This window comes from Panthera tigris, chromosome C2, assembly GCF_018350195.1.
Source record: "Panthera tigris isolate Pti1 chromosome C2, P.tigris_Pti1_mat1.1, whole genome shotgun sequence".
Classification (NCBI taxonomy): Eukaryota; Metazoa; Chordata; class Mammalia; order Carnivora; family Felidae; genus Panthera; species Panthera tigris.
This window is the reverse complement of record NC_056668.1, coordinates 59,538,970-59,566,169: the sequence shown is the minus strand read 5'-3', so window position 1 is coordinate 59,566,169 and position 27,200 is coordinate 59,538,970. Positions and strand designations below refer to the sequence as shown.

The following is a 27,200-nucleotide window of genomic DNA, read 5'->3' as shown; positions in this document are numbered from 1 at the left end:
GGGGCGGGGTGAAAGGTCACAGCGCGGCGGCGGGTCTGGCTGGCGGCGGCCGCGGGCGGGAGTCGATTGCCCGGTGTGCACGTGTGGAGAAGCGGCGGCACAGCGCGGCGGCGGGAGACACTCCCGCCCCCTTCGGAGACGCAGGGCTGCGCTCGACTCCCGCGGCCTCCGTCATTCGCTCAGCTCCCTGCCCTAGGTGGGGAGGCCGGCTTGTGGGGGTTGAGTGGCCCGAACTGAGGGCGCAGAGAGCTCAGGGCGGCGACGACAACGGCGTTGATATCCGCGGTAACAACGGCCTCAGCAGGCGGGGAAGATGAAAGGGTGAGAAGGGCAGCCGGGCAGGGCCCGGCCAGCGGGGGGAGAGGGGCTGCGAAGGAGGGGAGAGACTCCGGGCGAAGACCCGGCGGAGGGAGATTTCTGGGATTCTCTCTGCTCAACGGAGGAGGCGGATGCTCGGCGCGGGCTCTTGGCGGGCTGAAGGGCCAGCAGGGGCAAAACGCGGGGAACGCAGGATGTCGGCCCGGAGGACGAGTGTGGGTTGAGCGGAGACTAGCAGCCGAGGGGGGCAACAAGGGAAAGCTCTTGTGAGGCTCCTTGGGCCTCCTACCTGGGAGCGGACGACTGAGCCACCCCCGGCCCGCCACTCCAAGTGGAGTGATCTGGTTGTCCTCTTTAGACCGAGGCTCAACGCTAGGAACTGCGGTCTTTGACACCTTTCAGTCTTATTTACACTTGAGAGCTGGACAGAACCTTCTGGAGGGAGAAGGAATTGGAATAAAGAGCATCGGATGAGTATTAAGAGCTAGTGACTCAACTGGATTTGGGTTGGGTCAGAGCGAGTGGAGGAGGGGGAGAGAGCGTGAGCTCTGTAGTGTTGGGGTGCCAAAATGTTTAAGGAAGTATTGCCGATCAGTAGGTGGAGCTATTGCTCCAGTAGTTTACTATTGCCCCCGTGCTGTGAGGGGGTTCTTGGTTACTCCTCAGAAGCTTTTTTCAGGTGATTAGAAAAATTAATACTCTTTCATAGTTTCCCTCTTGGATCAAATTAGGGTTTATATTGGTTCAACTCTTCCCATTTGGATGATGTCACCTTACTGTTAAATTACATACTGTTAAAATATTAATTACGTAACAGTGTTTGAGAATATTTCCTAAATCAAAACCGTTTTGAAGCCTTCCTTTTATCAGTTTTAAAAGCTTTCTGAGATTTTTTTCTATTGTAGCTAGTCAGAGAATTGTAACTATGTTCGAGCTTCCAAACTGTTCAGCCTTTTGGGTATGAAATAAAAGTCAACTTTCGAAATAATCTCATGCTGCCTAAAACAAGGCTCTGAATATTATCTTGGTATGTATATGTGTGTGGGGTCGAAGAGGTCCAAGAAAGTTTAATTTGGCCTTAGGTCTGTAATATGATTCCCTGCTCTGATTTGCTTTAAATATTGGAAATCCATTCTAATGCTTAATTGTATGGTTTGCACTAAAATTTAGGAATAATGAATTTTTTATAGTACCTGCACTATTTCACGTCAAATTCTAAAGAGTTCCAATCAGGATATTAATTGAGGTATGGGAAGTATTTGTAGTATTTGAATCATGAACTAGAAAGTTTGGCTATTTTATATATGATCCAATATAATTTAGTGAGATTTTTCTTTTTTTTCCCTTTAGTATGGACGCTGTTTCTTACTCATTTTTGTATTCTCATCAGCGAGCAATATTTCTCTTGTTCTGTTAAGAGTACTAAAAATGAGGCTGAATAGTTCCCACGGTTGAGACTCTGCATGGATTTATAAAGGAAGGCCTCCAAGAAATTATTCTGGGTGTTTAGAGCCAAAATCCTTGGTCTAACTCTGTCTTGCTAGGGTGTAATGTTCTTTCTGATACCTAACTTGGCAATAGAAATGGGGTCAACCAATGATATTATTCACAATCTTCCTTCAGTTAATACACTCATGAGGCAATTAGCTCTTTATTTAAAATGGTGTTTTATATGTGTAACAACATGATGGTAACAAATCCCGAGAAACAAGTAACTGGCCAAATTTAGAGAATGAAGAGTCCTTAAGTCTAGTTCCTATCACTTAAGATTGGGAGCTTAAAGTTGCGTTCCTCCTAATGGTAAATTTTTAAGATGATTTCACTATTCCTGTGAATAGTCCCTTTAACTTCCCAAATGAACTAACTCCCAGGTAAGATGGGACTTTAAAATGTTTTTCACTTCTAAGTCTTGATTTAAGGCACTGAACAAATGAAGATAATAGGCATTATTTGAAAGATTCTGAGATCCTTGAGTTCAAAGACTTGTGTCATTATACACAAGGTGGTTAGCGTTATAGTCCTGACTCTTGAAGAACTTCTAATTCTAACTCAATCTACTATTTAAATGTTTTATATTGTTGCCTATATTCACTATCATTTTCAAACTTTTTAAAGTTACTATTTGATTTTTCTTCATATTTTTACTTAGTTTTTATTGGTAGTAGCAGGAAGACATTCCATTGTGTTGGCATGCATTTGCCTTTCCTCCGTAGGAAAGTAGATAAATTTCCAGTTTTTCATTACTGCATGTATTTATTTGCATGGTCTAGAAATTTGAGGTATATTACAAGATACTGTTTCCTTTTTATCTATTATTCCTCTCTATGGAAGGTGATATTTAAGCAAGAAGTCACAGCAATGACAGAGATGGCAATATAATTAGTATAATAGAAAGTAAAACTGAATTCATTTACCTTTCAATTGTAGCAAAGGGGTATAAATTCTAATAAAAATGTCTTTAACAAGGTGTGAATACATGCAAAGATGGGAAAGTAGATGACAATAATATAAGTATAGTATACAGAACAGTGTAGTTTACTAATTAAAATATTAAAATCAAAGATTCTGCAGTCAAAGGAATCTATGTTGAAGAACTCAGAATAATGATTATCTTTGATAGCACAAGGGAGTTTTCTGAAGTGCTAGAAATATTCTCTATCTTTACCTTGGATATTGATTGCATGGATGTATATGTATGTTTGAAAAATCATTGGACTGTGAACAAGATTTGTGCCCTTTACCATACAAATTCTGTACTTCAATAAAACAGGTTTTTTAAGGTTGTATTGCTGTTTTTGTTGGGGGACAGGCAGTGAGTCTGAAGGAGAATTCAGGAACCTTTGTAAACCTCCAATTTGTACTCCAAGCTTCTATGAAACCAATAATTTGTGGGATGTGGATGGAGATACTGGATTTTAAAATATTTTGTGATGTTCCTTGCTGTATTGAGATGAATTCACATAAAATATAACCTACCTGTACCATGATTTGTTTTAGAAAATCAATAAAATGACCTAACCAATATAAGGGAGAAATAAAGGGAAAATAAACTATAAGATTTCATTTTCAATAGGTAAATGACCAGGTACAACTACATCATAAGTCATGAGATTAGATGTTTGCATCTGTTTGTAAATAGCATCATTATATAATTTAGAAAGTAGATCTGTTACCAATACAGATGTGTGCACTGGTGACTAATGCAGTGTTGACATCAGTGTTGTGATTTTTTTCCCCCAAATCATGGACAGTTGTTGGTAAAATTCTGAACACACGAAGAATAATTAAGAATTTCTGGGTTGAAAAAGATTTTTAAAGGTTATCCATATAAAGCACTATCTTTCAAAGATAGTGCTTTTGCTGGACCAAACTAACATCTGTATTAACTTTCACTTTGCTTACGTTTTCCATTTTGGCCTGTGGAAATCTTTTGACTTCTGATTTTCTCTTCCAGGTATTAGCTATGGCTTCCAGCTTTGTGCCATCTAAAAAGATAAAACTTCTCAATTCTTTATTTAAATACCTTTTTTTTTTTAAGCGCAGCCTACAGAAACCATTAAATACCAGTTGCAACTGATAGAAACTTCCTTTTCATCATAGAAATGAAAATTGTGTGTATTACAGTTTAATAATTACAAAATTATGTAATTGTCCTATCATGAACACTGCTTTCTCTTGATCTGATCTCTTCCATCAGTTTCTATATGCATTCACTGCCTAACTTATTGGGAAAATGTTAGTCCTGTCTAATACAGTAGTGACTAGCTACATTTGGCTGTTGAGCAGTTGATATGTGGTGTGTGTTACTGACAAACTAAATTTTAAATTTTAATTACAATTTTAAATTTAAAAACTGATACTCAAAGTTGTTGGACAATTTTTTGGTATGTTTGGAACAATGTGGATATGTGAATGTACTATAAATTTTGTGAAATGTAAATATAAATAAAATATTTGAGAGGAAAATTAGCATTTGAATTGAGATATGCAGTGTAATACACACTGGATTTTTAAAAGACTTGGTATAAAAAAAGATTTTTTAAAAAAGGGAAATTAATAATTTCTATTTTGATTACATGTTGAATTGATTTCATCTGTTTTTTGCCTTGTTAAGGTAGGTACTAGAAATTTTTTAATTACATCTGTGACTCTAATTGTATTTATTTTGGACAGTGCTGGACTAGACTCTGAAAATAAAAATTGTGTAAAACATCTTTTTCCTCAGGATCCAATTTTCAGATGGAGTTTCTAAATAGTAAATGTGCAGTTTGTGGGCCAACAGATAGTGTATGACTGGTTATGCCTCTGATGAAGGATTCTGAGGTCACTCTTGGTTTTAGATTAAAATATTGTAATCCACTTACTTTGTCTGCTATGGATGGAGAAGGGATAAATTGGAAGTATGCATTTGCCTTTCCTGAGCTAGGGTGATCTGTAATTCTGCCTCTCTCATGGCTGAAGCTGTTAGTAGAAGACCCTTGTTTTTGAAGTCCAGAGGCTTTTTCTCAGTCCTCGATAGTATGGCAGTAAATGCTTGTGTATAAAACTACTTGATACACATTCTTATTTCTTTTGGATAATTCCCTAGAAGTGAATTTTTTGGATCAGAAGGTGCTGGCATTTTAAAATCTCTGATATTTGTTGCCAATTGACCTCTAGAAAGATAGTGGCAGTTCATACTGCCAATGGTGTGTGAGTGCCTTTTTCTTCTCCAAGGGCTAATGGGGAAGGGGAGGGGCACTTGCAGAAAATAAGGAAATGGAGGAAGATGTTTCATCCATCAGTGGTATAAATTACCTTTTTCTGGGATGAGTAGCATACGTTGAGCATTTGTAAAATGATTTCTTTACAGGTTGGATTTGGGGACATACTCACTTAATAGTCTTAACTCTTAATTTTACTTTGCTGATTAGATGATAAATGGTATTTCTCTCCCCACCTTTTTTTGTTACTGTTAATTTGATTACTTAGGTTGGACATTTCCCACTTTTACTGGCCATTTGTATATCTTTGCGGCTTACCTATTACTTGTATAGCTTATCAATTTGGATATTGATTGTGTTTTGACTTCAAATTACAAAACAGTCAAATATAGTATTTAGAAAATGGGGTTGAGACATTCAAATTAGTGAATATTGTCAGAGTGATGCCAGTTTAGGACCTAGAACATGAGAAGAAATTTTTTACAGAGCTTGCTAAACTAGTGTAAGCAAAGAGAATTGTACTTAGCAGCATTTTAAACATTTATTTCTCTTTCCAGAAAACTAAAATGTATTTAAATATATACTTGGATTCCCCCCCCATCTGTATAGATTGTTATTCATAGCATAATTTATTTTCATAAAGGAGACTTATTTTTAATTCAAAAAACATTGAACTAAAAGCAACCACGTTTTATAGTTCAGTGTGCCATTAACAATAGTTAGCAGTAGGGTCTCTAGTAGGTTTTTTTTTACCTCTGGGAGTTGGTTTCTTTGTCTTTAAAGAGAACAGCTTGAACCTGAACAGGAACAACTAAAGGTTGAAATTCATGTGCCCTTTCTAGTCTGTTGATAATATTTTATCAGTATTTAATCGGCTGATAGCTTTGATGAATTTTCAGATTGCCAAAAAAAAGTGATATCATTGACTATTAATATCTACCATGACTGCTATGGCATGTGTGTCACTCGTTTGCCATCCCTGGTTTCTTATCAGCTGTAACTTTTCTGTGATACCAAGAAACAAAAGTTTGGAATCATGGGGCATATTTGAACTGTTCTCTTTTAAGTCGCTTTCTTCATTTTGCTCTTGTGTCTGCCTTTTGAGACCTGCTCTCCCATCCCTCCCCCTCATGGCACTTTTACTTTTTTTTTTTTAATAGGTACCTAATACCAGACCATAGGTTCTCAATCCCACAATAGCTCTAAGATAGCACCCATAGTCTACTAATATATTTATAGGTATAGTATCTTTAGTTTACTAATGAAAAAACCATTACAGAGGTGAATCAAGAAGGCAAGGAAGCTCAGTGAGTTCTGGAATTTTTGAGTAGCTTTATATGGCCAAAAACTGGTGGGAGAGAGGTAGGGTGAGGCCAGTGGCCATACGTAGGTGATGAGGGCTTTACTTGCAGTGCTATTCGAATTTCATTTGGCAGATTATATGCAGCTCTTAAAAGATCTTAAGCATTAGAAATAAAGTGATCATATTTGTATTTTCAAAAGATTATTCTGAGTGTGTTGTGATGGCTTTGTCTCCGTTCTAGTCTTATTTCCCTTAATTAAGCCATTAGAATTTGTGTTGAAATGATGCTCTGAAGCATACTGCTTAGAGAAGGGATACAGGTAAAAATAGGTTATGAAGATATTTGGCGAGCAGAATTAACGGATTAAAATGGGATGTAAGTACATCTAAAACTAAGGTTTTTATATTGGATGGGTGATGGGACTATTCCTAAAAATAGAGAATAGAGATATGTGTTCCAATTTCCTATAGAGGATGATGAGTTCAGTTTTCAATGTGTTGAATTTCAGATTCCTGTAGAGATAACTAGTAAGCAGTTGGGAATATGTGTTTGGATTCAGAGATTTGGAAGTAAAAACATTTAGGAGGTAGTAAGGGAAAAGCCATAGCTGGGAAGGAATTCTCTTAATTGAATGTATGGATGGATGATCACAGAACATTTTTTCAAAGGATAATTTGGTTATTTTCAGGTTATTTAAGTTACTTCATTTCAGGTTATTTAAGTAGGTTATATCTGATGTGTGTTTAACACTTCTAGTATCCCAGCAAATAATTGCTGAGATTTTTGCACACTTGATTCTTGCACTCACACAGCTTGCAGAGCTAATCCACTCACCACCACTTTTTTGATACTTGTAAAACCTCTAGAATAGTGAGTCTCAAGGAGGGTCACACCTTCCCCCCTGCGAATCTGGTAATGTCTGGAGACATTTTGGGTTGTCATAATGGGGTGGAACGGTTAGTGGGTAGAGGCTAGAGATGATGCTGAATATCGTACAGTGCTCCACCACAGAGCCCCTCACAACCAAGAATTATCCAGCCCAGAGAGAATATCAGTAGTACTAAGATTGAGAAACTGCTCTAAAATCTAGATGAGAGAAAGCCCATCAGTTAAATTAAAGGCCTAGAGATTCTTGGACTTACTGGGAGTAATTCATCAATTCCTTGAAATATTTGAGGTCCTACCCTAAGTTCTATAGTTCAGTAGAAGAGGTAAGGTATAAAAATAAATGCTTAGAATGGTACAGAGATACTGTGCCTAGGAAGGGTACAAACAGTATAATATAGATGAGGTGGAAATCTCAGCGGGATGACAGGTTAAGACTTCTTGAACAATTAGTATTTAAGCTGTGCTTTGATAAATGCTCAGTGGACTTGTAAGTTAAAGGAATTTATCTTTTATGTGATTTATTTGAGTGTAGAACCAGATTAATGCTAGCTAAGGTAATTACCTACTCTAAGCCCAAGTTTTATGCAAATCCCTTTTATCATTAGTATACCTTAGATAAGTGTTTCAGGTTTGGTATTTCTCTCAACCTTGAGGAGTAAAAAGGACTCCTTTGAGGGGAGTCATGGGTGGCTGATCTTGCACTATAATGGTAATGTGTAGACATAGGCCTGGTTCTGGCTTTGTTGATAATTGGCTGTATAATTTACAGGTACATCTGTCTCTGGGCTTCAGTCCCATCATCTGTGAAATGAAGGGGAATGGACCCAGTGGCTTCCAAGTTCCCTTCCAGATCAAACACTCTGCACAAGAAATGACCAAGCAGTTAAAATTTTGTGCTGAGGTGTACTCAGTACTCATTTAAAATATAAATGGTTAGGCTTTAAGTTTTATACAGTTATTCATTTTCTCTTCAATGTAACTTAAAAAGTCAGACTTTATAGAGAAAGGCCTACTTTTGTGTAGTCATATCTCCATCTTGTGGCCCTTCAGAATATTGCCACTAAATTTTGTTTTTATAATTATGGGCATAATTGACATTACTTTTAATAGCTTAAAAACATTTGAGTGCTTATTATCTGATGTTGCTGTGCCAAATACTTAATATGCATTATCTCATTGTGACACAGTGTTTGTTTTAAGCCACAGGTAAAGTTTTGCTGCTACCACAGGGGCACCTAGTTAAGCATTTGAATTTCCATTCAGGTCATGATCTCCTGGTTCGTGAGTTCAAGCCTCATATCAGGCTCTACACTGACAGTGCAGAGCCTGCTTCGGATTCACTATCTCCCTCTCTCTGACTCTCTCCTGCTTGTGTGCATGCGCTCTTTCTCTCTCAAAATAAATGAAAAAAAAAAAAGGTTTTCTGCTACCATATTTTAAGTGCAAAGATGGTATGAGATTTGACAGAGTAACAGATTCATCTTCTGGTGCTGATACAAACAAATAACTAACAAGCTGTATAAAGTAGGAGGCCAGTAGCTGTGTTCCACATCTAAGGACTTGATATACAAGGGCACTTTTGCTATATCATTCACCATCCTCCTCCCCCTTTTAGATCTTATTCTAAAATCTTTGGTATGAAGAAACATTGGGGTTTGTTACGGATTTGAAAAACAAAAAAATAACGTGTCACATGAATTTACTTGAGCCAAAAGAATAATTCAGTTTGTTTAATTACTACTATATTCAGTTTTTTACAGTTAGGGTTATAAACTAGTGCCAACAGGAACCCAGGAACAGGCAGATAAGGTAAATGAGTAAAAAAAAAAAAAAAAAAAAAAGGCCAGAAATGTAGGCTTTATGTAAAAGCTTCTGATTTAAATATTAGCAACCAACTTAAATTAAAAACAAACTGTTGAGTCTACTAGATGTAGCAGATTTGACTTTTAGTCCAGGAATTTGAGGCTTATCTACAGAATAGAGGTCCTAAACTGATAAATTAAGATAGTTTGTGTTGTTAAATTACATTGAAATCTTACCTGAAGTAAGTAAACAGTGTAGTGATTAAAAACCATTTTTCAAGAGTCAGGCTGATTTGAATTTGAGACTAGCTCTCAATACTAGCTATAGTGTAATACACTGTTAACTTACATAAGGAAAATGATTCCATATTTTATGTGAAATCCACTTCTCTGTGACCGTTAGCCTCTTTTTCCCTCACTGGAATACTTGGATATGGAAATTTACACATATGCAGTGCAGTGGGAAGTTTATTAACTTAGGTGGGTATTAAATTTGTGTGGTTGATATAAGAAGCTTTAATCATTAAAGATTCCATGGTGGGATGTGGAAATCTGAGTTTTTAACTGGCAAGGTGATTCTGGTGTATAGCCAGGTTTGGAATCCGTTCTTGGATTTTGTGACACTACTTCTCCAGACCTTATCCCTCCTCTCTTGAAAATTGTTTCTCAGACTTCTTCATGGGCTCCTGTTCGTTTACCCCTAAAGTTCAAGTATTTTCTTTAGTAGTTGTGGTTTTAAATGTTCTAATTCACTATGATACTTTTTTTGAGGAAGGGAAAGAAAGTGTGCATGAGCAGGAGAGGTATAGAGAGAGGGAGAGAGAGAATCCGAAGCAGGTTCCTTGCTGTTAGTGCAGAGCCCCTACAGGGCTCTGTCTCATGAACCATGAGATTGTGGCCTGAGCCAAAATTGAGAGGCTGACGCTTAACTGAGTGAGCCACCTAGGTGCCCCTCACTATGATATTCTTGGTAATGTGATATGTTCACATAATCAGAGGATGTATATTATGCAGTATTTTTATTCCAGGAAATAACTCTCAAAGTGATGTGTTACAAAAGGGGATTTTTCCTTATGAGTTAAATTAATGGAAAAACTCTGCATGCATTCCCTCTAGTATCTGTTTTTATCTACCTAATATCAACATTGCTTCTAATCACATTAGGTAGCATTTAAACTACATTATATAGGGGCGCCTGGGTAGCTCAGTTGGTTAAGCGCTGGACTTCGGCTCAGGTCATGATCTCACAGTTCATGAGTTAGAGCCCCTCATTGTACTCTGTGCTGCTCAGATGGAGCCTGGAGCCTGCTTCAGATTTTGTGTCTCCCTCTCTCTGCCCCTCCCCCCCCCCCAAAATAAATATTAAAAAAATTTTTTTAACTACATTTTGTAAATAATTTTTCAAATGATAAATCTTACCAAAACAATGTTTGATAGTAGTTTTAATGGGGAAAAAAAATAATGTCAGAACATGTAGGCCATTTACACCAAAAGTAAAGACTGTATAACAGACTATCCTGAGACTTACGAATTTATAAGAGGAAGCCTGTACCAGAATGGAAGGCTCATTTTCATCCAGCTCTCATTCAGCTTTTCTGCAAACTGGAGGCTTGGTACAGCTGGCAGTTGAGGGGTTGTGGTTGTTAAAGGTTTGAAATTCTTGCCTTTTACTGTTTTTCAAATAGAGAATAAAGCATCAGATGCTTTCTGCTATGAGTTTTAGTATCAAAATTAGTGTTCTTTCTTGGACAGAGTTGGCTACAAAACTTAACATAAATGCAAAATATTACAGCTTGTAGTTCCTTATGTAATAAGTAACGTATGTTTGTTTTATTTTTTGTTACAGAAATTTTCAAACATCTTCAAAAGTAAATAGTGCATTGAGCCCTCAATGCATTCAGTTCCAATGAATAATATTAATTCTCATGTTCTTTCATCTTTTACTAGTAGTTTCCCTTTTTCGCTGGAGTACTTCAAAGGAAATTCTTGACATACTATCCCATTCCATCTGTAAATACTACTGTATGAATCTTTATCATGGAAGGACGTTTTTAAAAAAGTAATTCTAGGGGCGCCTGGGTGGCTCAGTCGGTTAAGCGGCCGACTTCGGCTCAGGTCATGATCTCACGGTCCGTGAGTTCGAGCCCCGCGTCGGGCTCTGTGCTGACAGCTCAGAGCCCGGAGCCTGTTTCAGATTCTGTGTCTCCCTCTCTCTGACCCCCCCCCCCACCCCTGTTCATGCTCTGTCTCTCTCTGTCTCAAAAATAAATAAACGTTAAAAAAAAAATTAAAAAAAAAAAAGTAATTCTAATACTGTTACATCTAATATCATCTTAAGATCTGACACCCAATCTGTATTTGCTTTTTCTCATTTGTCTTGTAAATGTCTTTTTCAAATCAAAATCCAAAAAGGTCCACACGTTTTCATTGGCTGAAATATCTCATAATCTTTTTTTTTTAATTTTTAGTGTTTATTTTTGAGAGAGAGAGACAGACAGACAGAATGTGAGTGGGGGAGGTACAGAGAGACACGGCAACAAAGAATCCAAAGCAGACTCCAGGCTCTGAGCTTTCAGCACAGAGCTTGATGTAGGGCTCGAACTCAAGGACCACAAGATCATGACCTGAGCCAAAGTCAGATGCTTAACTGATTGAGCCACCCAGGTGTCCCTTTATCATCTCTTAATCTGACAGTTCCTTCTTCTTTTTTAAAAAACAAAGTTACTTTAGAATAGTTTTTAGCTTTACATTTATGAAGATGATACTGAGAATTTCCAGTTCCCCCATAAGTAACAGTTTACACTAGTATGGTACACTGTTAGAATGAAAAGGGAAGCCAAAAGTTGGGCAAAAATAGTTGCAAATTATATATCTGATAAAGGGCTTGTCCCCAAAATATATAAATATAAATAAATAAATAAATATATATATATATATATATATATATGATATAAAGAACTCTTACAACTCAGTAATCCAGTATAAAAATGGGAATTCTTTTATTAATTAATGTTAAAATTGTAGGTTTATTCTCAGGCCTAGACCGGGGACAAAATACTTAAATAGACATTTCACCAAAGAAGGTGTACAAATGGCTAATAACCATAAAGAAGGATGTTCTACAGTATTAGTCATTAGAGAAATGCAAATCCAATGAGATTATCACTTCACACTAGTAAAATGGCTATAAAGAGACAATAAAAAGTGTTGGTGAGGATGTGGAGAAACTGTTATTGGTAGGGATGCAAATGGTGCAGCCACTTTGGAAAACAGTTTAGCAGTGTTTTCCATTACTACCATAACAAATTACTACAAACTTATTGGCTTAAAAGCGCAAATCTGGGAGTGCCTGGGTGACTCAGTCGGTTGAGCATCCGACTTTAGCTTAGGTCATGATTTCCTGGCTTGTGAGTTCGAGCCCCGTGTCAGGCTCTGTGCTGGCAGCTCAGAGCCTGGAGCCTGCTTCAGATTCTGTGTCTCCCTCTCTCTGTCTGCCCCTCTCCCACTTTCTCTCTGTCTGAAAAATAAAAATTAAAAAATTAAAAAAAAAACCCACAAATCTGTTACCTTGTTCTTGAGGTGAAAAGTCTGAAATGGGTTTTACTGAGCTAAAGTCAAGGTATTAGTATGAATGGTGATTTTAAATAGTACCCCCACCCCCATTCATGTTTATTTGGAACCTTGGCACATGACCTTATTTAGAAATAGGGTTTTTGCAGATGTAATTAAGATGGTCATACTTGATTAGGGTAGGCCCTAAATCTGATGGCCATTGTCCTTAAAGGAAGAGGAGGCGGGGCACACATGCACAGAGCACCATGTGAAGATGGAGAAACGCATTAGTTGTTACTGTCACAAGCCAGGAAATATCTGAGGCCACCAGGAGCTGGCAGAGGCAAGGAATTCTATTCAGTCCAAATCCAGAGAGCATGGCCCTGCTGGCCTGATTTTGGATTTCCAGATTCTGTAACTTCCATAGAATAAATTTCTTGTTTTTTGTTTTTTTTTTTTAACGTTTATTTATTTTTGAGACAGGGAGAGACAGAGCATGAACGGGGGAGGGTCAGAGAGAGAGGGAGACACAGAATCTGAAACAGGCTCCAGGCTCTGAGCGGTCAGCACAGAGCCCGATGCGGGGCTCGAACTCACGTACCGCGAGATCGTGACCTGAGCCGAAGTCGGACGCTTAACCGACTGAGCCACCCAGGCGCCCCTAAATTTCTGTTTTAAGCCATCGAGTGGTAATTTGTCAAGGTGGCTTTAAGAAATTAATACAACATTGTGTTTCTTACAGAAGTTCTAGAGGAGAATCCATTTTCTTGCCTTTTTAGCTTCTGTAGGCCACCTGCATTCCTTGTTTTGTGGCCCTTCATCTTCAAAGCCAGCAGTGTAGCATCTTGAAATCTCTTGCTTTTGCTTCTGTTGTCTTATACTTTGAAGGACCTCTGTGATTACATTTTGGGCCTACCCAGGTAGTCCTGGTTAATCTTCCCATCTCAAGGTATTAGTCACATCTGCAAAGTGCATTTTCCATGTAAAATAACATAGTCAAGATTGCTAGGATTGGAACATGGACATACTTTGGGGGTTGTTATTCTACCTACCAAAGGCAGTTTCTTTAAAAAGTTAAGCATATTTGCCATACAACCCAGCAATCTCATTTCTAGGTATCTCCAGAGAGAAAGTAAATTTATGTCCACACACAGACTTGTATGCAATACTCATAACAGTGTAATTTATAATGGCCCATGAAGTAAATATTATTAAAATGGCCATCAAGTGGTGAATGCCTAAGCAAAATGAGGTATATTCATACAATGGAATATTGTTCAACTGCTGACACATTACATCATGGATGAACCTCAGAAACACACTACATGAAAGAAGTGCAGTGCAAAAGATCATGTTTATTGTATGATTCCATTTATATGAAATGTCCAGGAAAGACAAATCTATAGAAAGAAAGTAGATTTAGTGACTGACTTTGGGTAGGAAAGGACATTTGCTTCAGATTTGCACAAGGGATTTGGGGGGTGTGATGTGAATGTTCTAAAGCTGAATTGAGGTTATGGTTGCACATGTCTGTAAATAGTCTAAAAATCATTGAATTGTGCACTTAAAATAACAATTTCAGGGGTGCCTGGGTGGCTCAGTTGGTTAAATATCCAACTCTTGGTTTTGGCTCAGATCATGATCTCAGGGTTTGTGAGTTTGAACCCTGCGCTGGGCTCCACACTGACAGCATGGCACCTGCTTGGGATTCTCTCTCTCCCTCTCTCTCTCTGCCCCTCCCCTGATTCACCGTGCTTGCTCACTCGCTCGCTCTCTCTCTCTCTAAGCTTTAAGGGAAAAAAAAACCCATGAATTTTATGATTTATAAATTATACCTCAAGGCTATTTAAGAGAAAAATAGGGGCACCTGGGTGGCTCAGTCAGTTAATTAGTGTCCAACTTGGGCCTGGGTCATGATCTTGCGGTTCGTGAGTTTGATCCCTGCATTGGGCTCTGTGCTGACAGCATGAAGCCTGGAGCCTGCTTCAGATTCTGTGTCTCCCTCTCTCTCTGCCTGTCCCCCACTTGAACTCTGTCTCTCTCAAAAATAAATAAAACATTAAAAAAAGTAAGATGTAAAAGGTAGGAAGGGGCCTCAGATTATTTGCAGTATACTAGCTTACAAAGGACATGTGTCCATAATACACTTGAAATCTACTTTTTTTTAATGGGCAAAAGATTTGAACAGCTCCTTTACCGAAGAAATTCTGCCAATGGCAAAGAAATACATGAAATAATGCATAATAATAACAACAACATCATTTGTTACTTAGAGACATGCAAATTAAAACCACAATGAAATGTCACTACACACCCATTAGAATAGTGTAAATTTTTAAAGGTTGACAGTGCCAAATTCTAGATGCAGAACAACTGGGACTCTGATACATTTATAACCAGTGTTACCTCTCTTTGGTATTTATTCAGAAGCAATTAAAAATTTATGTTCAGGGGCGCCTGGGTGGCTCAGTCGGTTAAGCGGCCGACTTCAGCTCAGGTCACGATCTCGCGGTCCGTGAGTTCGAGCCCCGCGTCAGGCTCTGGGCTGATGGCTCAGAGCCTGGAGCCTGCTTCCGATTCTGTGTCTCCCTCTCTCTCTGCCCCTCCCCCGTTCATGCTCTGTCTCTCTCTGTCTCAAAAATAAAAAAAATAAAAAAATAAAAATTTATGTTCACACAAGAACCATAGAGAAATGTGTATAACAACTTTATTCATAATCACCAATAACTCTAAACCTAAATGCCTTTCAACACAAGGATAAACCATAGTATATCCATACTATGGAATATTATTTAGCAATAACAAGGAATGAACTGTTGATAAAACAGTGTGGTAAATGTCAAAAGCATTATGTTGAATGAATGAAATCAAGCGAATGGCTATGTATTATGTAATTCCATTTAAGTGACATTCTTGAAAAGGCAAAGATATGGGGAACAGAAAACATTAATGGTTGTCTAGGACTGGTGGTAAAATTGAACTAGAGAGGGTCATGAGAGATTTTGGGGGTGATGTATCTATATCTTGAAAACTATCATTATACATGTTGTAAAAAGTAGAACTATACAGGAAAAAAGCGGATTTAATTTTATGTAAACTTTAAGACATGTTATTAAGTTTATTTGGGGGGGCGTGGTTAAGCAGAGAGAGGGAAAGAGAATCCCAAGCAGGCTGTGCATGGAGCCCAACACATGGCTCATCTGACAAAAGGTCATGACCTGAACCAAAATCAAGAGTCAGACAGACACTTAACTGACTGAGCCACCCAGGGGCCCATAATACTTTTTAAAAGCTGAGAATGAAAGTTGATCCCTCCCAAAAGGCTTGAAAAATAAAGAACAACTAATAGTTGTTACATACAGAAAATTTGCAAGCTGGTGGATTGGAATAGACTACATCAATAATTATATTAAGTCTGGACAGACCAGATACTTCAGTTGTCAAGTGCTTGCTTCGGCAGCACATATACTAAAATTCGAATGATACAGTGAGGATTAGCATGACTCAATGTGATGACATTTTCCCTTTTTTCTTTCATGCTATTTTAATAAGTAAAAGTAATACATGTACATTGCATAATATTTGAAGAATTATGTAAAAAAAAATAGACTCCAGTTGTCAAATTAGAGGAACGAAACTCTATAGTATATGCTGTGCACAAAAGAAACTTTAAATATAAGGATAAAGAGAGGTTGAGAGTAAAAGATGGTAAAGATACATGATGCAGCATTGATTAGAAGAAAGTAGTATGTCTGTATTGATGAATAGGGTAGACTTTAAGACAGGGAATATTACAGCAGTTCATCAACTCATAACAGTCCCAAATTTATGCCCGTAGTAATATAACTTGAAAATACATGAAGCAAACATTGACAGAACTGAAGAGTAAGAAGGAACACTTTGAAATTTTGTTCAAGGCTAAACATAATCTTGATTGATAAGAAAGCCTATCAGGAATATAAAGAAATAAAAACAGGTTTGTCAGAATAAGCTTTCTTGGGGGTATCATTTAAATAAAGATTTAAAGGAGGTAAGAGAGTAGTAACCTGCAGCTAAGGATAAAGAGGCTATCGACATAGAAAGCTGCAGGTGACACAGATTTTGGGAAGATCAGAGATCTAGTTTTGGATATGTTTAATTTGAGGTGTCTACTACAGATGCCTTGGAGTTCAGGAGTGACCTTTAAGCCAGAGAGAGATTTGGAAGATGGCAGCATTAAAGCCATAAGATTATGATATTGTCAACCTAGAGAATAAGTGTAGATAGAGAAGACCGGCAAGTACCATCTTGATGTGCAAGCTCCTCATAAAATTGATTCTCCTTCCTCTCCAATCCCAGCTTCCACATTTACACAAAGCACACTTTTTTTTTTTAACTTTATTTATTTATTTTGAGAGAGAGAGCGAGCGTGAGTGTAAGAGGGGCAGAGAGAGAGGGAGAGGGAGTCCCAAGCAGGCTCCATGCTATCAGGGCAGAGCCTGGCGCAGGGCTCAGTCTCACAAACCTGGAGATCATAACCTGAGCTGAAATCAAAAGTCAGACACTTAACTGACTGATCCACCCAGGCGTCCCTCCCCCCCACCCCCCCCGCTTTTTTTGTAATTTTATGGTTTTATTAACACAAATGCGACATGCACATAAGCATTCATTTTCGTTGCTGCACAGCTTGGCTTTGGGATTGGTGGCTCCGATGACCAGCTGGCTACTCTTTCCCCAATGGCTTTGTGGCTCTTGGGGGAGACATTGTAAGCAGTCTCTGCACAATTAAGATTTGTTGCCCATCAACAAGATTTGTTGCCCTTCAAGCTCCTTGACATTGTGACCTAGGAGCTTCCAGAAGCTACTAGGCAGCATGTGCTCTGTTTTCTTATTGCCCCCATTAGCAGTGTTGGGCAGCAGCATCTGGCCCTTGCACCCTATTGTCAGTGCTTCTGAGTTTCTGCCAGTTGCGCTTAATTTTGACACATCAGCTGACTGGCGCTGGGTGAACTTCTTGGTCCACTTTTTAAGCGTCTTGGGCTTCACCAGAGGCCACCAGAGGGTGGCCATGATGCCAAGTAGGAGATGGCTGCCACCTCTGCAGGCAATGCATTGGTGAGGAAGACTGTCACAGAGTACACACAGTAAGGTTTGTTTTACCAAATCAGACTGTCTGTAGTTTGGAGAATACATCGTTGCTATTTTGTTCATGTTCTATGCTCTCCTTAGAATTCATTTCTTACCCTCCTACAGAACAAACTCTTAAGTCACCCTTCACATCTGTTTCCAGGATCACTTTTATTCTAGTATTACTTTTGTACTGTGTGCAAGTGCTATTACTAAGATACTGTGTTTCATATATATATATATATATATATATATATATATATATATATATATACATACATAATTATGTATGTATGTGTAATGTATGTATATATGTAATGTGTGTTAATATATGTGTGATCAATATATACATATACCTGTATTTCCTACTAGGTATAAACTCCTTTGCATTCCAGGTTTTAGCACATAGGTGTTCAAATATTTATTGAAATAGACCCGGTTTATGCTTTGAATAGGCAACTATTATGTTCATTAAAACTTTAGAAAATTTCAAATTCACAGAATTCATGAAACCTCTGTTTAATTTTCTAATAGAGACTTTGGAATTCCTTTTGACTTACTTTAGAAGTTCTTTTCACTTCTAAATCTTATTGTGTGCAGTCATGTTCTCATTTTCTTAACATTTCTACATAGCACTCTATGCTATTGATACACGTTCTTTGCTAAATTATAAATTGCTATTACTCTTGATATATTTAGAATATCCACATCTTAAAATAATTCAGAGCTGAGTGGTCAAGATTACAGAAATATTACATTTCAATCAGACATATCATGTTCATGAAAGTTAAACTGTATTTGAAGGTGAATTTTGCTGACAAAGTTATATTTAATAGATGCTTAAACAGCCACCAAACGATATTCATAGTATACCAATTCTGTTTTGAAGTGTGTACACACACACACACACACACACACACAGAAAAATATAGGGAGACTATATACATCAAACTTATTTCTAGTAGTCTTACAGGATTTTCACTTCCTGAGTAATTTCTATGGTGATGGACATTTTTTTTTTAATCAAGACATGCTATTTATTTATTTACTTGATTAGACAGGGAAAGATTAAGCTGGTGTTCCCTAATGATTTAATACAGTGTTCTGTATTTAAGCTTTTTCTGCCTACTCTGATGGAAACTTTTTTAGTAGTTAACTTTTATTTGGTTTAATTCTAGCACATTGTACCATAACCACCTTTTCCTTTTGTATGAAGTCAAGAAATACCTGGTTGTTATTTTAAAAATTATAAAGATGCTTGAAGTGTGGTGATTACCTAGAAATCATTCTTTTTTTTTCTTTTAAGTGTTTATTATATGTATGTATGAATTTATTTATTTTAATCTCTGCACACAATGTGGGGCTCAAATTCACAACTCCAAGATCAAGAGTTGCATACTCTTCCAACTGAGCCAGCCAGGCGCCCCACCTAGAAATCATACTTAAACTTTGAAAAACACGTGGTCTTTCACTATAATTTAGGAGGTTGGCTTCCTAGGTTACGTTTTTCTTTATTGTTTACTATTAGACTTCATAATGTAGTTTTTCAGTGATTGTTTTAAAATACGGAGACTGACTCTTTGATTGCAATACTCAATTTGGGGTGTTATACTCAGTGAAAGAGTAGCATTCTGCTAAGTGAAATAAGCCAGCCAGACAATGGTATTGCTTACATGTGAAATCTAACAACAAAAAAATCAAACTCATAGAAACAAAGTAGATAAGGGGTTGCCAGGGTGGGGGGAATAGGAAGAGGTTGGTAGAAAGGTATAGACTTTCAGCTATAAGGTGAATAAAGTCTGAGGATCTAATGTATAACAGGGTGACTATAGTTGATACCACTGTGGGTATAATTGAAACTTGCTAAGAGAGTAGAACTTAAATGTTCTTACCAAAAAAAAAAAAAAAAAGTGATAGTTGTATTAATTATGGGAGGAATCCTTTTTCTAAAAAAAAGAATAGTGTAGGTAAGATGTGATCCCTGTATTTTAATGTTCTGTACTTTACAGCATAACACTATCTACCAGTAAAAAACCTGAGTGGTAGATGGTGGTAAGTGAGCCTAAGTAGGTTTTAATTAGAAGAGGACTTAGGGTGAAATGTTATTTCCTTCAGCCTTAAAGAAGACAAAGCCAGGGTGTGCTTTTATGAAGAGGGGAGTTGTTCTTAGGGAGATAAAACCTAGTTAAAGAACACCTGAATCTCACAGAGGGAAGTCATTTTAGTTATAAAATACTTAGGCCATTTACCCATATTTAATTATATGTCTAAAATTGGAAAAGAGTGTAACAGAGAAATCTCTATTTTTTACTGTGGTGTTGGCCTCTTAATAATTTGTGTGGCCACTAAGAAACTGTGTGCTCAGATCTTAAGAAAATATCAAGATACGCAAGAGTGGTTGCACAGTAAGTAATAAAAATGAAATAATTGAGGCAGGAAGGCTAAAGTTCCAAATGAGCATAATGGTCTGTAGTAAAGTTTTTGTGTTATTAAGAACTATAATTTATTCATACTTTCTGATAATCTGAATTGTAACATTTCAGAGAATAGTGTTTTTAAAATTATACACAATTAAAAAAAGTTTTTTTTAAAGATTGTATGTTTAAGTATAATCTTTATACCCAACATGGGTCTTGAACTTAACAACCCCAAGATCAAGAGTTGAATGCTCTACCCAGTGAGCCACCCAGGCGCCTCTCACAATTCTGACTACACGTTTTTTGTATATGCTTTAAAGCTTTTTCTGTATATTAACAAAAGCTATTTTAGGGGCGCCTGGGTGGCGCAGTCGGTTAAGCGTCCAACTTCAGCCAGGTCACGATCTCACGGTCCGTGAGTTCGAGCCCCGCGTCAGGCTCTGGGCTGATGGCTCAGAGCCTGGAGCCTGTTTCCGATTCTGTGTCTCCCTCTCTCTCTGTCCCTCCCCCGTTCATGCTCTGTCTCTCTCTGTCCCAAAAATAAATAAACGTTGAAAAAAAATTTAAAAAAAAAAAAGCTATTTTATTATATGTTATATATATTTAGATTGTGCCCCTCCCTCCCCCCCCCCAAAAAAAAATAGTATATCAATGTTTTTGTGGTAATAAGATAAACATATCATGCATGCTTTATTTAATCAGTTCCCTGCTGAGGACACTTAGTTGTTTTTTTGTTTTTTTGTTTTTTTGTTTAGCCATTTTAGAAGTGTGAAGATTAACATTCTCATTTAGTTACTTCTCCCAACAGTTTTCAAAACCTATGTACATATGATGCAAATGATCAGTTAGGGTGTATTGTCTGTACTTCCCTGCTATTGACTAATGCCATTGTGATCTGGAATTAGCACCCAGTGCGTAGGACCCACATTATCTAGCTGCTTGGTTGACATCAGATTGTTTTATTTTTCAACTCATTTTTATTTCAGTTTGATCTTCTTTTCTTTAAAGGATTTTATCATCTACTGTTGTGGTTTTTAAGAAGGCCAATAATGCATGTAAGCAACTCCACTAATGATACTGCTAGTGGTAATAGGAAGAAATAATATGCGTAGATGCTATTCAGGTTTGTCTTGTCACATTTGATCAACCTTTAGCTTATGGTGGAGAAATGGACTTGAGCTATTAAAAAAATCCTTTTGTTGACAGAATTATAGGCAAAACAACTTTTTTACTATGAGCCTGAATCATTTTAGATTTAATTCCTTTTCCCACAGAACCAATTGTTTTGATTACATAATGGTTTTTCAGAAATGCTACCGTAGCATTCTTGATAAGTAGTTTTCAGATAGATTCCCCCCTCCCCCCTTTCCTTTGTTCCACTGCCATAGATTCTACCTCTGAATCTGTGGGGTGTGAGGTCTAGGAATCTGGATTTTGAATACCACCCCATGTAACTGATGTAGTGGTTCCTAGTTCAATGTATATAATTTTTGTCCATTTGGATTATTTTTCAGAATAAATTTCTAGAATAGACTTGGACAAAGATGTACCTTTCAGGTTTTTGATACATAGTACTAGATTGTGTTCCAGAGATACTGTATCTATTTACATTTTCACCAGCAGACTATAAGAATCCCATTTGCCACCCCCTTGTCAATATTTGGTATCATCAGTCCTTTGGATCAGTAATAGTTGTCTAAAAACTGTAAACTACAAGGAAGATTTTGGCATTTGTGTAGATTATTAGTCTGGCCTTCTGAGTAATTATTGTTTATCATATTTGTCTCTAAATATATAATCATATGAATGCTACAAATTGAATCTGCATAGAATGGCTGGCAGAATCCTATAAATGGTAATCTTTGTAGGAATATAAAGTCAGTATGAAAGGTTGGATTTATCAATTATGTAAAAAAGACTTGGTACTAGTATGTTTATCTTAACAAATGAAGCTAATTATATTTTATTGAGTACATTTTGGTTTGTTCCAGTAGCCGGATCGAGCTGGGAGATGTGACACCACACAATATTAAACAGTTGAAGAGATTAAACCAGGTCATCTTTCCAGTCAGCTACAATGACAAGTTCTACAAGGATGTGCTGGAGGTTGGCGAGCTAGCAAAACTTGGTATAATAGTTTTTTCTTTTCTCATTTCATTTGTTTTGTTGGTGTTCTTGACCCTTAGTTTTTAATATTTGAGCAGAGTTAACTAATTTAATCTCTTTATTTTACAAGTGAGGAAATGGGGGTGATCCAGGTTTTGAGAAGGATCTCAGAGAAATCAAGACAAAATATTTGAATTTTAAAAGAAAATGCTAAATACCTTCTCTCTTATTTAGTATGTGCCTGTATGTTTCACATATATGTCTACTCTAGATGCTTAAATCCGTAAAAAGATGTAGAAAATTTTTGAGGCTTTTGCTATTCAGAGTAGTTGATAAAATTTAATGCTATGATAGCAGTAATTTAGCCCTTATAGAAGGGGAGGAAGATTCAATAAAATGTGTTATTCTGTCTTTTGAACTTAATATTTTTACATTTTCCATGGCAGCATATTTCAATGATATTGCAGTAGGTGCAGTGTGCTGTAGGGTGGATCATTCACAGAATCAGAAGAGACTTTACATCATGACGCTAGGATGTCTGGCACCATACCGAAGGCTAGGAATAGGTAAAATTATTTGTTTTTTTGTGTGTGTGTGTAAAGAAGCATAAATACATCATTACTGTTTCTGACCCAATGAGTGAAACCATTTCTTTTGAGAGTATTGGGAAAGAGTTACTGAATTATATAAGGCGGAAAATAACTTTATTTATTAACCTAATTCACCTGGAAGCCCTATATAGATTTGTCATCAATGTCCCTTTTGCTTTTTCTGTTTTCCTTTTCTCTGGAAGGACTTGTATGTAAAGGTTGCTTTTCTACTAGCAGTTTTTAACATATGTAGATAGTAGGGAGAGAACAAATTTTTCAAAAATCAGGTGGTCTGGTGTTTACCTCAAATTCTTTTAGGATTCAGTAAACAGTAAGATGGCATTTAGATGTGTAATATAAACATTATTTTTCTAAGATTACTTACTTGTTTGTCTTGTTAATAGGAACGAAAATGTTAAATCATGTCTTAAACATCTGTGAAAAAGATGGCACTTTTGACAACATCTATCTGTAAGTTAAATGATATTTAATGTTCTTATGTAAAGAATTTAATAAATTGGCAATAGAAATCTTTACTGGAAACTTTAAAATCTGGTTCCTTATTTCATTGCCTTTTGGAAAAAGCATGGAAGTAGTGGTTATGAAGTTTTTGTTTTGTTTCAATAATAGATCAGGAACCTGAGATAAAACTTTCTCATTTTGCTTTATTGTGTTGGGGTGGGAGCTTCTGAAGTCACAGGGATGAAACCAAGATTAAAATTATAGTCTTCAGAATTGAAGAATTAGTATCGTTAATACTATTCTTGTGCCATCTGTTTGCTTTCTGGGTTTTGTTTAAGGTTCTCAGTGACATGCTCATTAGTAGTAGAGTTTAATAATCAAAATCAAAGAGTATTTATCTGATAATACCAATGTTAAGATTATTCTCATTTTAACTTTGGCACTGGGAGAGATTAAATTATGTCATGCTGTTCTGAGGAGTAATTGACAAAGCTCAAATTTATTTTTAAAATAATAGCATTTTTTTTTATTAGAGGCTATATTTAGGCATTTGAGACAATATATCATTTTTCTGTCATTTTTTTCTGCATGTATTAATATGGTCATTGGATCATCCCTGTGGTTATTTACCCATTTATAATTCCAGGAATCCTTTCTCTCCTTGCAATGAAAAACGTTATGCTAGCTAGGATACTTTACCCTTTCTTGATTGTAAGAGTAAACCCTATTTGAGTCTCCTAAATTCAGCCAGCTGTCTTGAAGATGTAACAGGTTAAAGGTGTAAATTTGTCATCCAAGTTTTTCTGAAATGAATACTCAGTCTTTGTTGATATCTAGTAGTTGTGAAGAGAATCTAACAAATGTCTGCAGTATTCCAGCTCCAACCAATATGAAGCTATTTGCAGAATACGCAAAAGCTGATGAATTCTTAATTTTTTTTTTTTTTTTTTTTTTTTTTCTGATACCCTCTTATATCTTAGGCATGTCCAGATCAGCAATGAATCTGCAATTGACTTCTACAGGAAGTTTGGCTTTGAGATTATTGAGACAAAGAAGAACTACTATAAGAGGATAGAGCCCGCAGATGCTCATGTGCTGCAGAAAAACCTCAAAGTCCCTTCTGGCCAGAATGCAGATGTGCAAAAGACAGACAACTGAACAAATTAGAAATGAACTTTCTTGCACTTGCTTGTCGCCAAATAAAAGAGAGGCCCATTGATTTTTTTACCCCATCTTTCTTTTCCCCCTCCTACCTTGTTCTTGTTTGTCCTCCTTTCTTTCTTTTTCCTTCCTCTAAAAGGTTTAATACTTCCAAGGACTTTCAAAATTAATCATGTTTGGATTGTTTTAGTTTTCTTATTTTTGTGAGGTGGTTTGATTGTAGGAAGGAGGAGGTATAGATCTGTTTGGTTTCATAGTTAAGATATATATGGTCCCAAAAATTTGGGTGTCAGTGTCAATTTTTTTTTTTATGTCCTGCTTTCACATTGAAGGGCAGAGCCTACGAAATGTTGTATATATCAAAAGACAAAAAGAAACAGCAGCAATATCTTGTTCTCTAATTCAAAGACAAGTTTAGTGTGTTTGTGGTACTTTGGGTTTTCAAGACTGTGGGATGCTAATCCCTAGACATTGCCTTCACTCCACCTTTTGTCCTTCTGAGTGTTATCTCAGGAGTTGGACCATTGTTATCCTTGTAAGAAATACTAAGCTTATTTTGTTTTTTAAGCAGTCATTTCTTTCTTCCTTGCTGAGGGTGGGTGGGACAGTTTGGGTAGGTAGTGTTTTACTTTGGTCTCGGTATTTGAGTTACATGAGTGGGCTGGTTGTTGGCAGGTTTATTTTTCCTGCTGTTGATTGTTATTAGTGGCATTAACTTTTAGAGTGTGGGCTGGTGAGATTAATTTTTTTTAATATCCCAGCTAGAGATATGGCCTTTAACTGACCTAAAGAGGTTTGTTGTGATTTACTTTTTTTTCCTGTCCTTTTTCTTCAGTACACCCACAATAGTTAGTCTAACCTTAAAAATGGGAGTTGATGTCCTTATAGGTCAATACCCCTAAATAAATCTGAAGCAGGTATCGTCTCTTGGACATATTAAAAAACACCTTAAAAGGAAGCTTAGATGGATTTGTGGCACGATAAATGCATTTAATGTCAGCTAATGCGGACTTAAAAGTATGGCCACTGAGCATTTGATTATATAGGAGAGAGTATCTAGACAGTATTTTTGAGAATAACATAGCTGTGCTATTGCTTATCTGTTGGAGAACATCCCAGATTTGCTTATTTTCTGTGCCTATGATAATGAGTTTAAGGATTTGGGGGAGGGGGAATTGTTAAATAAATTGCTTCTATTCTTGGAAAAGTAGAAGTTTAGAAGTGTTAATAACACAGATTTCACTGTGACCTCCTCTACTGACCTGACTGGTTTATGCCAGATCATTTTCTGGCACATAGAGAGTGGCTTGGATGGGTTGATAACTTTTTGTAAGATAGGAGACATCTGAAATTTTCATGTTTTCCTCCATTGTCCCATATCCAATATTTAAAATTCTCTAGATTGCCAATACTGGTGGCCCATGAAATGTTCTCATTAGACTTTAAAACAATGCACAGGGCTTGAATTTTCTTGTCATTTGTCTTTAAAAGAAAGTTTGATTCGTAATATTTATCCTCATGTAAATTCTGATAATATAAGTCTCATCTCTCCAAATATATTAAATGACAAAATTATTTTACACAGTGTTTATGCACAGTTTGTAATCTTAAGTTCTTATTTGAGAATGTGAAAGTACAAAGTATAGTAGACTTCAATGGTCTTAATTGAGTGCCAAGAGTAATATAGAAAAGGAAGATAGCTGAATGAGTTTATAAGATTCTAATCTTAAGATAGTGAAAATGTAGAAAGACCATGCTGGTTTCTTGGGTATCAATTTCTTAAGCAGTCCAAATACAAGTTTAGAAAAAAAGAGCATTAAGCACCTTTACCTTCATGGATAAGCTTCAGCTTGCTCTTGCCAACAGAAGAGTGCTTGAGTTACAGAAGGCATACTTAGTTTGAAGAATTCAGCCTTTTTGTAAACTTCCAGATATCAAAATAGATTTTGATATATAAATGAGTTTTCTGAGATGACACTGCCTCTATTTCTATAACCATTTCACCTGGACTATCAGTCCAATGAATGTATCCCTAAATGTGGTTGTTGAAAACTGAATAGCTGCCTCATGACAATTAAGTACATGTTATTTAAGGAGGGGAAAAAAATTACATTTTGAATTGAGTGTGTAGGCTTCTTATCATTATACTTTCTTTTTCCACACTAGATAATGACTTTAAATTGTAAATGTTTGAAAAGGGTTAATTGTCCTACATCAAACTTGTGTTAAGTAATTCCATCCATTTAAGGAAGAGGAGGATGTAGAAGCCGTAGGAGCTGGGCACTAGTTCATACACCTGTGAGTCGGTAAAGACTCAAATAATGTCCCATGTTGAGTTGGTTATTTTGGAACGTAAAAATTGTTGAGGTAAAACAATCCTATTAACTGGAAGATCAGAGAATATATCCATATTTTTTTGGACAGATAGTTTTTACTGTGGGGCAAATAGGTAAAAATTATCCTGTTTTGTTATTGCATTTGGGTTCTAAAGAAAAGAATCTGTAGAGAAATCTATGCAATATATAATTTGTCCAGATTAGTTTTAATTTGGGGAAAGAAGTTCTAAAATATCCCCAAAGCAATTTATTCATCAATTGAAAGTCCTCCAAAAATAGAACTATTGGGAAACTGGTTTGTGGGTGGAAAAGAAAAGCTCCCTCAGTTTTTTGGAGGGAATAACTTTAAAAATACTTAAATGGCTAAGTTTACTTGGTGCAGTTAAAAATTAAACTTGTTGATTTTAACATTGCTGTTACATCTGAAATAAACTTATGTGATGTTCTGGTAGTAA

General features: G+C 36.7%; 1 protein-coding gene across 2 annotated transcripts; it reads left to right on the top strand.

Moving 5' to 3' along the window:
- Positions 1-5: 5 nt before the first annotated feature.
- On the top strand, positions 6-27,200 carry NAA50 (N-alpha-acetyltransferase 50, NatE catalytic subunit). 2 transcript variants are annotated; one of them, XM_042957105.1, is made up of 5 exons: positions 6-321; positions 22,085-22,218; positions 22,643-22,762; positions 23,191-23,257; positions 24,229-27,200. In XM_042957105.1, exons 1-5 carry the CDS (start codon positions 314-316, stop codon positions 24,404-24,406), a joined length of 507 nt encoding a protein of 168 aa, XP_042813039.1. In that variant the 5' UTR covers positions 6-313; the 3' UTR covers positions 24,407-27,200. The 2 variants fall into 2 exon arrangements, with proteins under 2 accessions (XP_042813039.1, XP_042813038.1); XM_042957104.1 differs by having other exon boundaries at positions 22,082-22,218.